Source organism: Magnolia sinica, chromosome 6, assembly GCF_029962835.1.
Source record: "Magnolia sinica isolate HGM2019 chromosome 6, MsV1, whole genome shotgun sequence".
NCBI classification, from domain to species: Eukaryota; Viridiplantae; Streptophyta; class Magnoliopsida; order Magnoliales; family Magnoliaceae; genus Magnolia; species Magnolia sinica.
In genome coordinates this window covers 99,679,798-99,692,875 of record NC_080578.1, presented here as the reverse complement: position 1 = coordinate 99,692,875, position 13,078 = coordinate 99,679,798, and the positions used below count along the sequence as shown (strand labels likewise).

Below are 13,078 nucleotides of genomic sequence, written 5' to 3'. Positions count from 1 at the left end.
GTTTTCTTAAATAATAATTGTTTTGTTTTCTTCCTTTCAGTAGGATGTGCTTGGATGAAGTAGACGAATAAAGATAAATAAATAAACACTTGCTTTGCTATGAACAGGGGATCGAGATAGTGTTAAATTACTAGTCTAACCTTTCCATTTATAGGGTGCAAGTGGACGATAGGGAAAAGAAATCAACGATCGGAAATCGAAAGAAAAAAATGCAAGATTAGTGGCCATGATCTTCCAATTTTGAATATTTTTAGGGGATACATTCCATTTATTGTGGGGCCCAACGTATCGACGGCACGGATTAATGAATCCTGGCCCCTACATGTGCAAACTCCAGACATAAAACCCGAGTACGAATACCATATACTTGGGCGGAGGATCCTATCATTCCTGTGGGTTGTGAACCGTGATCCGGTGGGCGGCCGCTAATGTGAGGCGGTAGAATACGTGCAATAGAACCGTGTATAGAGAACACGTGTTATAGATCCGTTCCATTCATCAGGTAGAATATATTTCTATCATCTGACGTACAGAAAAAAATCTAGGTTTGATGATTAGACAGGCCATAGTTATGGGAAAAAGATGAACGGTTAGAAAAAATCCCAAAAGTCAAAAATTCTACATGCAATGGTGGCTCTTTGACAAATTTCCTCTCTGATTTTTGGTCTATAGAATTTTGAAAGTGTGTCCTACTTGATGAATGGCTTAGATCTCTCACACGTTTTTCGTACTCACGGATCTATTACACGTATTTCGGTCCTCACACAACCGGCCGCGCACTGAATCCCGACGCACCGTGATTCGGTGACAGAGTATCTAAACAGGGAGAAGTTATTTTATACTCTGGCAGATGTGATGGTTTCATACGCATTCACACAGACGTTTCTCACGTGGATCAATATATCAGTGAATCTACTGGGACCCACTATTATTATTTCGATAACCCTAGATCTAAGATTGTTCAAATAATCATGATATCCAATTAGTGAAAAATAATTAACAGTTTGAGAAAAAATGGTCACTGATCTTTCATAATTTCGATTGGACGTCCACAAATCAACGGCTCATAATCAATCTAAATATTTTTTAAATATTTAGACAGTTTTATTTGATTCTTATGCATTCCATTAGCATAGTTTATGTTAGATGTGTACAGAATGTAATACTCCGTCAGAGTATTCAAACTTCTCATATAACACTTCTCGGGAAAGCTTATCTCCTCCAATAATTCTACAAGTGCAGTTGCTCGAGTGTGTTTTGAAAGGGAACTCGCATTACTTGTTGAAACAAAAAATACGAAAACAAGATCAGATCCGTTAATAAAGTGTAATATACGGTATAATATTCATAAATAAATTTTTTAATTAAATGGGTCCCATATATGGTAAATTTATCAGTTAATGTACTTAACCAACCGTAAGATTTAATTATAATTTTTTTTTGGGATTAAAAAATTATCTAAAAATGATTATAATATATTATTAAAGTAAAATATTTATGATTAATGGATCAGATATCCTATACGTGTCTTTTTTACATACGTGCGAGGTGAGCGTGTACACTTAGCATTCTCCCATCTATTGCTGTTGTCCAATTATCAGGCCTTGCGGGCAGCTGACGGTCGCAGGTATCGGGCAGCGGGCAGATTCGGCCTTCTCAACAAAGAGACGCGGATCGGGGGACGTGGATCGTTTATTACCCGCATGTACTGATCTCGGAACAGGATGGAGCTTTGAGCGGCCACTATGATTTATGGGTTTATCCACACCGTCCATCAATTTTTAAATTTAATTTTAGGCTACAATAAAAAAATGATGCAGATCCAAGCTCAAGTGGAGCATTAGAGCATACATATGGGATTAAACGCCCAACATTAAACTTATTGAGAGCCACAGAAGTTTTGGATCAAGCTGATATTTGCGTTTTATCTTAATCTAGATCCATGTGACCTTATGAGAAGGTTGGATGGAAAATAAACAGTACGGTGATCCTTAGGAAGGTTTCAACGGTGGACGTTATCATCATAGATTTTTCCGGTAGTGTGGTACACTTGAGCCGTATATCTACATAAAATTTTGGATTATATCATAAAATAATATGGAAAAATCCATTGAAGGTATGGATAAAAACATACATTAATGTGGAACCCTCAGAGCCCCAGCCTGTTGCGAGATTGGAGCAGGTGGGGTTGTACCAGTTCGCGTTCGATCAAGGAAATGATATATACGAAGAGCGTACGTGAGTTCCCGTACGTGCGAACTATGTGGTAACCCTAATGTATCATCCAGACCGTCCATCAGATGATTCCATCAGTTATATAATTCTAATCCGACACGTCAGGTGGGCCACGCTACAGAGTGACGCTCACCGCAGAAACTTCCAAGCACTCTTTATATGTCATCTAATCCATTAATCAGACGATCCATACGAAGAGAAAGCTACTTTACAAAAATCAGACCGTTAAATAACTCAGGTGTGTCACACCACGTGAATTTAGATCTTTTATGCATGGTTTTACAATGTTTCCTGTGGTGTGGACCACCTAAGTGGGATGTACGGTGGACATGATACGGCGCTTGGGATTCAGAAAACAACCACGGTGGGCCCCTCAGAAGCTTCAACATATGGTAACTCACGTACGTGCGTATGTAGTTGCTAATCCCACCGTTGATATTACGGAGGACACTGTCGATGGGCATTTCCAACAAATAAAATCGGATCGGACGTCCCTAATCATTCTATTGGTATTCTAGAAATAAGAGATTGAGAAAATAAAAGAAATAAACGGTCCAGAAGATTCCAAATATTCGACGGATAAGATATTCAAATATTTTAAGTTTTAAGGTCATAGCTTATCTTTCATGGGTCCAATAAGATAAACGGTCTGGATCAATGGACGGTGGTCCCCACTTGTACGAAATAAGGTGTAACAGGATATTATTCATGTTCGGATGCATCAGCAGGACTATAATTCCTGACGGATTTAAAGAGAAAAAAACACAGGCTTTCACTCTCTCTCTCTCTGAAAAATCGCCTCTGCAAATCACGGTCAGCTCTTTTTCTCTCTCTCCTTTTGGATTTTCTATCGTTGCTTCGAAGATCGGATCCGTTCGATCTGCGTTTCTGATAGAGATTAAGAAACCCATCTCTAGTTTCTTGAGATTATGGTGCCTTTTGGTAATTTCTAATAATCTAAAATTTTGGGGATTTTGGTTTCGTCTTTTGATCGAAGATCAGGTGCTTGATGTGGTTTTCTTTAGATTGATTGGGGAAAATCTGGGTCTGTCTTAGATTCTCTGAATTTAGATTTGATTCTATTGTTTGTACGATTCGGAATTTCGGGTTCTTGTATCGGTTTTTGGGAATTCGGGTCCCGAATTTCGGGCAAAGATTTTATTTTTTGTTGGATGATTTCTCGAGTGATTGATTATGTTTGATGATTTTGTGAATTTTTATTATGTTTCAGTAGAAAGATTGACGTTCACCGGCACCAGATGATCTGTAAAGTCGAATTTGAGCTTCAATTTCTGGGGATTTGGGTCTTGTTTCCCAGTCGATGGTTGTTATTTGATGCGGTTTTATGACTTGGATCGTCCATCACCTTGTAATGGTTAGAAATTTTAGTTCTTGGCTCTTGGGCTTGCGAATTGTGACCTGTTGTCAGAAAGATATCTGTGTGATGTGTTATGCATCATGATTTGAGAAATCTGAATCTGTCTTCGATCTTGTGAACTTTGATTCACTGTTATTGAAGATTGACCGTTTGATTAGTCACGGGCAATTTGGAAATTTGTGTTCTAGCTTCAGCTTTTGGGAATTGGGTTCCCTTTTTCAGTCCAAGATTGGGTGTTTGATGTTTTTTGTGCATATGTTTGCCCTCTGATGATTTGTAAATTCGATATTCTTGTCTGGTTTGCCAGTCCGCATTTCAGATGTTGTCCATTTTTTTTTCCCCAACATTTGTGATTGTGTTCGCTGCTTAAGGGCCTGTTTGGACGTATTATTGACTGCTGACTGCGGAGGATACCTGCAATGGTCGTTTCCTCAATAAACAATCAGTTGGTTTTTGGGGTCTTGTTTATTTGTAGTCTAAATCATCGGGTGAGTCCAAAATGGTCATCTAGAGGTGGCAACCAAACAGGCTGCAAAACCCTCATTTCAGTTTTGTCTCCGAACCGGATGAAGCGGGCCCTTAGGGAACCTGGTCTGTCTCTGGTTTCATGAAAGTCTGCTTCAATTGGCGTAGTTATTAAATTTGGGTTGTTTTATGAATTTGATTTGATTTGGATGATTGTTGAGTGTTCATTTGGGGACAGTTCAATCCAAAATTTAGAGTTTCAGCTCCAATTTTAGGAATTTGAGTCCTGTTTCTTCATCAAAGATTTGGGTATTTGACATTTTTTTACACCCATGGTTTCTCTTGATGATAACAAAATTCAAGTTTTGTCCTTGATTCTTTAGTCTTTTTGACTGTTGTATGATTTTTGCATCTATCCTTATGTTTGATGATCTACGGAAACCTGGGTCTTCCGCAATTGTGAATTTTGGTTTGACAAGTGTAGTTTAACATGTGGCATTGGGTTCTGAATTCTGATTATGCTTTGATGAGTAGGGAAATTGCGAGTCGTAGGACACTCTTCAACGTATGATACTTGACTATGATTTCTCTGATTTTTTTTTCTTTTTTCTTTTTCTTTTTAATGATTAGAAAATTGGGTGCTTGTATCTGATTTCAAGTATACTGATTAGTTTATTGTTAGGGATTACTATAGGGTATAGGCATTGTTGTGCATATCGGTATCGGTGGGCATATATTGGCTTGGCTAAAAACCGATACGATACGGTGTTGTGTTTCGGTATTAGCCTGTATCAGACATTTTTTGTTTTGTAGAAAAAAAATACTAAAAATAAGAAAGTGATATCCAAGAATCTATGATTTTTTTTTTTAGAACATGTGTATTCAATAGTGTATCGGACCATTCTTTGGTAAGAATGTTGTCTGTCAGGTTGTTGGGTTGACTTGCCAGTATGCCGTTGTATTGAGTCTTTTGGCTATAAATTGTTGATGGCTGTCATAAATTGAATGCATTCATCAACCATTTCATCCATATATCCATTTCCCTCAGTTGCTTTTTGAAAAAAAAAAAAATACAAAACAATTTTAAAATGGTTCAAAATACACGAAAAAAAAAATAAAAAATTACAGCTCACAGATGGTAGATCTATGTTCAAACAACAATAATTTTTCATTCCCAAATCTGATTTTTGAAATTTTTTTTTTTTTTTTGAAAATTGCCAAAAAAAGTGTGAAAATACATTAAAATAAAATTATAGTATATAAATTGTAGGTATATGTTCTAATAACTTAGATCTATGTTTAAACAACCTAAATCTGTCATTCCCCCAGAAAAAATGGAAAAAATGGATTTTTTTTTTTTGAAAATGCCTGAAAAAGGCTAAAAAGTGGCATGAAAATACAAAAATAAATTAGAATCTAGCAGCAATGGTAGATCTATGTTAAAAATATATATAGATTCACCTAGATCTAACATTCAATTCATTTCCCAAAACTTATTTCGAGAAAAACTAAAAATTTCAGAAATTGCCCAAAAAATGGCCTGAAAATAAAAACAAATTTGTATTTTTAAAAATTTTTTTTTTTGAAAACAATGCATTTGTGAAATTTGTAGATCTATAGTAGCAAAACACTCTTCATGCATCACTATAACAACTAGTGTAAAAAAGTTCAAAAAGGAAAATTTCTGAAATTTTCAAAAAATGCCACCGTAAATTGAGAAAAAAAGCAAAAATCCCCTAATCGAACACAAATCAAGCATAATTTGATCATTTTGGGGTTATCATGCTAATTCAACTCGATTCCAACAATTCTTTTATTTTCCCTAAATCGGATACTTGACCTTCAATCTTTTGATTCAAGGCAAAACTTGTTTGGCTCTTCGAAATAGCTTTAGATATGGTTGGAAATGGTGCTGAAACAATCCTTCACCCGTACTTCAAAAGGAGAAGAAAAGGAGAAAAAGTGGCAAAAGGGAGCCGGTTGTTGCTATTTATGCCCTTCATTGGTTTGACCGATACACGTGTGACATGTCGGTGTCGAAACGGTCTAGTTTCTTTCATAGCGGGCTGATATTAACCCTTATCGCGTATCATGCCGATACGGCCATATTGGCCAATACGACACCAATATTCAAATCCTTGACTTAGGGGCTGCAACTTCAGTTCAGGTACTCAACCCTAACCCAACTAAGTCAACCCGTGTTTTGGTTGGGTTGGATCGGGTTGTCAGGGTCCTCCAAGTTCTTTTAGGGTCGGAAAACTCCCAACTCGATTTGAAATCAGGTTGGGTTCGAGTTGAGTACATGTGGATCGAGTTAGGTTGGGTTGGGAACAGTGTTCAAAGTATTGGTATCGCTACAAGTTTCGCTGGCTGGGGATACAGAAACAATATCGATATTGCAGATAACCAGAAATGCGGGGAATCATGGGAAATACAATAAAGATTTTCAGTGAAACTTCAGGAGATGCTAAAATACATATATTTACATATTTAGGAATAAAAAAATTGTAAAAAGAATGCATGCATAATAAGTTTCCATTTGGTGGGGGGCTTAAAGCATGTGTTGTTGTAAAAAATCAGTCCAACCATCCCATCAATGCTATCTATCCATCCAACCTTCCATCCAAACATCCATCAGTATTTCAGAACATCGACAGCACACGATATTTCGTTGAGAGATCGTTGACAACCGGAAATGAAACGAAAGAATGCGGTCTCGATATCACCCATGTTGCGTTAATGATAATATTGTCGACAATTTAATCATTGCATACAACTATGCATCCATTAAAAATTGAAGTGGAATTTTTTTAATAAACAGATTTTTGGCGACATCGATACATTGGCGATATTATTGAAATATCGCCAATACACTGGCAATACAAGCGACACCTAGAATTTACACAATTGAAAATATTGGTGATACATTGGAGATATTGATAACACTGGCTATACAAGCGACACCTAGAATTTACACAGTCGAAAATATTGGCGACACATTGGTGATATTTAGTGATACATCGCCGATACGTGGAATTCTTGGTACTATCGGTGTTATCGGTATTGCTACTAGTGTTATTGGTATCGTCGAGCTGGAGATAGAGATAATATTGGAGATATTTTGATAATATTGGGGATACTTCGAACAATTGTTGGGAATAGTCACATGTGGTAGGGTCAAGTTGGATCGGGTTGGTTAGGGTTGAGTATAGAGGAATTTGGGTTGGGAACGTCAGGTCGGGTCAAGTTGCAGGTTGGGTCCTCTTAGGGTCGGCTCAGGCTCACGTCGACCTTCAAACTGACCCAACCTACCTGAGTTGCTCCACCGTAATACTCACAACATATATCTTGTTATGGGTTTAGAGTTTTTTTTTAAATTTTTAAATAGAAATAAATGGTTGAAACTAGAATAAACTAAGGGCGAGTCGGAGAGATAGGGTTTCATGGTTGTTTTTAGGGGCCTTTAAACATTCTTTATGGTCTCATGTTTGGACCGAATCTATTATTTGTTGTTGCTGGGTTTTGAAGATCTTGCAGAATTTTCATCTCATGTGTGAGTTTGATTGATTTATTGTCGGTTTTACTTGTCTAATCTCTATTCCAACATATGGAGTTGTGTTTTGCTTCAGACCCTGGCGCATTGGGGGATTGCTTTTACTCTAGTTCCTTATTTTGCACCAATATTCGTACCTGTACAAGTGGGTTGCGTAGTATTAAGGGTTGAACTGTTATGTCCCACTGTGGATGGCTGTGCCCCAGTTCTCAAATTGGATGGCTGTGCCCCAGTTCCTAGCTATCCACTATACGGCATTTGCCCTGTTGAATGTGGCCAGTTGGTGCATTTATTTTTCTTAGTCAGTTGAAGGGGACCATGGGCTAGGAAGAACTTTACATGAGGATCAGATTAATTCCTCTTACTTTGGGATGAGCTTTACAGGAGGATCATGTTAATTGCTCTAGCTCCTTAGTTTGCACCAATATTCATACCTGTACAAGTGGGATGCATGGTTAGGTGATCTGAATCATTGATCTGTTCGGTCCCACTGTGGATGGTTGTGCCCGAGTCTCTCAAATTGGACTATCCTGACTATCTAATATTCTGCCTTTCCTCCATTTAGTGTAGACGGTACACTTTTTTTGAGAAATACTTTGATTCTCAATCCGAGTATGGTGGATGATATACGGGCACTTGGAAATTACTTTAAAATTGCACATGGCATACAAAAAATTCAAATTAAACTGTCCACATTATGGGTCCCAGTCTAGACGTGTCACGAAAAATAATAATCAAGAAGATCATGCGAGTATCAGATCGGTGGACATTGATTGGATGGTTAAAAATGAAAAGCATGCAATTGTCCTATTTCAACCGACACGAATCAGAGTTAGACATGCCTTTACACTGTTCCCCATGGTGTGGCCCACCTAAGTCTTGGACTTGACTGGATTTTATGATCTATGGTGAAAAAGTGATGGCACATCTGATGGACAGGGTAGATATGATCGCCATGTATCGATCCAAGTCAGGCCCCTGGATTGCCTACGCAAGTCAGGCTATCTCACTCCAGACTCTAGCTTCAGTTTTCTCTCTCCCAAATGACTTTCTTCCTCCTCTCTCTCCATGTTCGTTGTACGCGCCAATAGCTCCATACCCCTAGTGTGATTAATTACAATTTAAAAAATTGGAGGCTGTTTCAAATTCTTTGAATTTTGATTCTTTTATGCTGGAGATTGATGGTCCATTTAATTTGTCCTTAGATTACAACCAATGAATAAAAAACTCTGATAATCTATTTCTGTCTGGATAATTCCAATTTCGATTATAATTAGTGTTTAATGCTACAAAACAATAATCAAGCCCATTTTAATCTTCCTCATATTTTGAGACATTGTATTCCCCCTTTTCTCTTCCATCCCCCATATTTAGTTCTTTGCTTGACTTATTCTTCTGATTGTTCATTTAGGTTATGAAGAAGCTGAATTTTGGCTCGAAGATATCTGGGGAATTTTGAGGTCCATGTTGTCATTGCAACTGTATAGAGTTTGCACCGATAAGCATTTCAAGGATGCATTGCATTCACATGCAGTGAATGCAAAAGGTTTCAGACCTTCTGTTTAATCCTTTGGAGTTTTCATGGATATGTAATTTTGATTTTGAACTGAAAGGACCATTGGCAGGGGAGAGAGAGGGAGAGATTGATTATCAGCGACGGATCCACTGAAGTTTGATGGTTTCATTCATCTGTCCCATTTGATAGGCATCTGGGTTTCTTGAGCTTCAAGCTCACAACCATTCGATCTTCCCCTGGGAACTTGCTCTTCTAGTACTCACCAAGCATGGCGCAAGAGAGCTGGAAGAAAGAAACTGATGAGACAGAATGCCAGACACCTGGATGCCCGATCTTGTGCGTGAACAACTGTGGCTTCTTCGGCAGCGCTGCTACCAATAACCTTTGCTCCAAATGCTACAGAGATCAGTTCATGAAGCAACAGCTCAAGGCACCTCTGGTCGCGCCTGTCGTGGAGAAGCCGCCTGCTGCAACTAGTTCCGTGCAATTTGAACCGGTTGTGGAAAGGGTGGATAAGGTGGAAGGGCTCGATGATCCAAGTACTGATGGGTCCACATCCATGGACATGGGCAAGCAGCTCCCTAACCGTTGTGGGTCTTGCAAGAAGCGCGTTGGGCTGACCGGGTTCAAGTGCCGTTGTGGGGGGACATTCTGTTCTGCCCATCGGTACTCCGAGAAGCACGAGTGCTCCTTTGATTACAGGAGTGCTGGCCGGGATGCTATTGCCAAGGCGAATCCTCTTGTGAAAGCTGAAAAGATTGAGAAGATCTGATGGGCAGTCTATGGCTTGGCGATCTAAGGAGATGGAAGGTACTGCCATGTTTATGTGTTTGCAATAGCAAATCTCGTAAGCTACCTTTGTCTGAGGAGACCCAGCCTCGAGAGAAGAAAAAAAAAAAAAATCCTCATCTGGATGTCCCCATGTTTTCAGATTTCCAATAGGGAACTGGTATTTACATCCTCTCTTTTCGGTGTGCACACCCCTTTACACTACTTTGGGTATTAGAATGGTCTAGTTCCAATGCTATTCTAGTACACAGCCAGCGTAGAAAAAAATGGTGTATGCATTAAAAAACTTAGGGTGCACATGTCATTTCCCTTTCTGATATAGTGTGAAGATGCACAATGTGAAAATAATTAAACAGAAGTTTCAGAAAACTGTCATGTTATAATCGATGTTTATGGATTGTCATTCCCGACTTTCTTCTATCATTTCACTCTTTAAAAGGGGCATGACTGTGTTTTTACATTTCAAGTGATTATCTTAGAACAGATGTCAATTGCATTGAGCGGCTTTGATTATTCTCTTAGAAGGGTTGTGCTTTTTATTTTGACTGTGTGAGTACTAGTCTTAGAAGCGTTTGATTGCTGTTAAAAGGCTGAGATGCATGTTATAGAAAATGGTTGTCAGTCTTCCAAAAGCTGAAATAATTCTCTTTAGAATGTTGTAGTTGCCTTTGAAAGTCGAGGCAGCGTTTGGCATACCCCCAAATGTGTCTGGACGATTTCTTGGTGTTTTTTTTTTCCTGGCCTCAAATCAATAGGTAGATAAGACATGTTCATACCGTTCCTTTAGGTGGAAGTCGACTGCCTGCACCTTGATGTTTTGGTTTGAGTTGGTGACATATAGCACACTCCATTTGGCTTAAAGACAACCCACTGCTTTATGTGTATTCCCAAATAACACCTTTTGTTTTCCGTATTCAGTAAAAAACCACCCTGTGGTTGATGCCCGTCAACAAAATGTGATGGAACCATGGCGGAGCCGTGCCGTTATAGTTGACTGTTGACCACGGGGGAAGACCTTTTACCCTTGGTTTGGGAGGATAACATTTGGGTTTTGGTGAAGAGAGAGGAGAGGTTAGGTTGGGATTGGGGGTTTGGGAGATTTAAGAGGGATAATATTATATCATTAAAAGAAGATTTTGCTATAGTTAGTTTTTCCGTCGAAAGAATTATTGGCAGGGTGGTTTTTGACTATATTTGGAAAACATAAGGTTTTATCTGGGAAAACGTAGGGTGTTATTTGTCTTTAGGCCAAAAGGAAGGGTGTCGTATGTCAAGACCTCTTTAGTTTTTAGTGGACATGGTGCGTGCTTTGGGTCTATGGTGATTGCTTATGTGAAAACCTGGAAAGAATAAAAAATTGTATTGCTGGACTCTCCTGCAAAATAAGGAATACATTCATCTTCTCTTTGTACAGGGAACTCTTAACCATTGCCTTAGATGGATTTTAGCTTTGTTCTTATTTAATAGAAGAGGAAAAACCAAGTGCCTGCATGCATGCATGTAGGACCGGACCGCTCCTCAAACACTTCTCCGACAAGGACTATTTATCACATTTTATAAAGGCCATGAGCTTCTTCTAAAAAGAGCTTAGTCTGTGAGAGTCCCAAGCACTTCTCTTGAAAGAGTCCCATTTCATCTTTAACACCTGAAGGGTTCTTCAAGGCCTTCTCTCTCTCAAAAGGGACTATGATTGCTTCCTTGGTGGATTGTTTGATTGAATTTCAGACTTCACCAAACTGCTATTACTAGGATTACAATGCGAATTTATCAATTGTTATTAGGAACTTGAAAGTATTAAGAGGATTGTAATTGGATTAAACACTTTGCTTGAGCATGTTCTTGAATTTTCATTGCGGGATATTGATTTCTAAAACCGCACAATGGTTGTTTTGGGTATTTTCAAACCAGGTAGACCAGCATTTCATTGCTGGTTGAGGTGGGGAAAAAAACCCATTTCATTGTTTGTTGAGGTGGGGAAAAACCCATTTATGCATCTTGCATGCTTTCTTCAGTGAGCATTTGAAGTATCCTCTGCATATCCCAGGTTAGAAGATTTCATCCCATGGTGTGGTGGGACACGATGGGCCAATGGTCAGGATTAGAGAATCATCTGCCCCACTTGTCAGAATTGAAAACCTGTGCATGAGGTGGGCCATGCTGTCCTCCTTGATCTCCATAGTTCATTGTTGAGTTGTCTTGATAGAAGGTTGTGGTTGGATTCTGACTTATGGCTGGATTTCACAGTCCAAAGTAATTGTGTAAAGAGGCTTACAGACACACCATTACCCACCACAGATGTGGCACACTTTGTAGATCTAGTGGGCCATAGTTTGCAAAATCCATGAGAAAAGCTAATTCAATCAGTGACAGTTGCTCTCTTTGATCAGCCAGCCACTGATGGTGGCCCTTGTTGGGTCCATGTCCAAGTTCAAATATCATTTTGAGAACGGTTCAGGTCCAATCAGGGCATTTACAAGGTTGGAATTAATTAATGGATGGATGGCATTGTACACACATGTTCCATTTTGACACGTGTAGTGTGTAACTGGGCCCTCTCATGTGCAATTAGCTAACCTTATTCGGTATTTAACTGAAATAACAGTGAAAACATTTCGCCTGTGATATGTTGATGACATCCACTTCGAACATTAGAGCTATGGGCCCTAAAATCAGGTGGGCCACAACGCAGGGAACAATTTGAGAGCGTACGCTAAGTTGGCCACTCATGATTTTGTGAGGCCCGCTGTGCTATGTATACGCCATCCGGGAGCGACCCATTTGAATGGATCCGATCTGGACCTGTTAAAATCAGGTCGGGTCCATCAGCTGATGCCATGCGACCGCTGCAATGAATGAGTTGGGCTGGATTAGGTCTATCCTAGTCTGCTGGGCTGTACCTGGACAAGCCCAGATCCAGGTGGGGCCATTTGGGACCTTACGCATTTGTGAGATTTCTGGGCCATCTGATAGGTGGGGCCTGTCCTGAACATGCCTTGTCTCAAAAATCAAGCTCGTCCAGTTATTAGGTGGACCAGACAAACATGCATTTGATATGGACCACTGGTCATTTTCTTCTGTCTATTTATACAATAGCAGACCTCTATCTCTGGCACTGACCCCACACGTGGGAAATATTGAGGCC

The 13,078-nt window shown here is 39.3% G+C and overlaps 1 protein-coding gene across 8 annotated transcripts; it reads left to right on the top strand.

The window, feature by feature from the left end:
- The first annotated feature begins 2,901 nt into the window (after positions 1-2,901).
- LOC131249248 (zinc finger A20 and AN1 domain-containing stress-associated protein 6-like) lies at positions 2,902-10,359 on the top strand. 8 transcript variants are annotated; one of them, XM_058249894.1, is made up of 4 exons: positions 2,902-3,048; positions 3,467-3,610; positions 9,043-9,091; positions 9,257-10,359. In XM_058249894.1, the coding sequence occupies exon 4, from the start codon at positions 9,416-9,418 to the stop codon at positions 9,917-9,919; it is 504 nt and encodes a 167-aa protein (XP_058105877.1). In that variant the 5' UTR covers positions 2,902-3,048; positions 3,467-3,610; positions 9,043-9,091; positions 9,257-9,415; the 3' UTR covers positions 9,920-10,359. The 8 variants fall into 8 exon arrangements, with proteins under 8 accessions (XP_058105877.1, XP_058105878.1, XP_058105873.1 ...); XM_058249895.1 differs by having other exon boundaries at positions 9,043-9,112; XM_058249890.1 differs by having other exon boundaries at positions 9,043-10,359.
- The last annotated feature ends 2,719 nt before the right edge of the window (positions 10,360-13,078 follow it).

Coding starts and splice junctions, on each gene's coding strand:
- LOC131249248 (XM_058249894.1), top strand. CDS start 9,416: ATGGCGCAAGAGAGCTGGAAGAAAGAAACTGATGAGACAGAATGCCAG.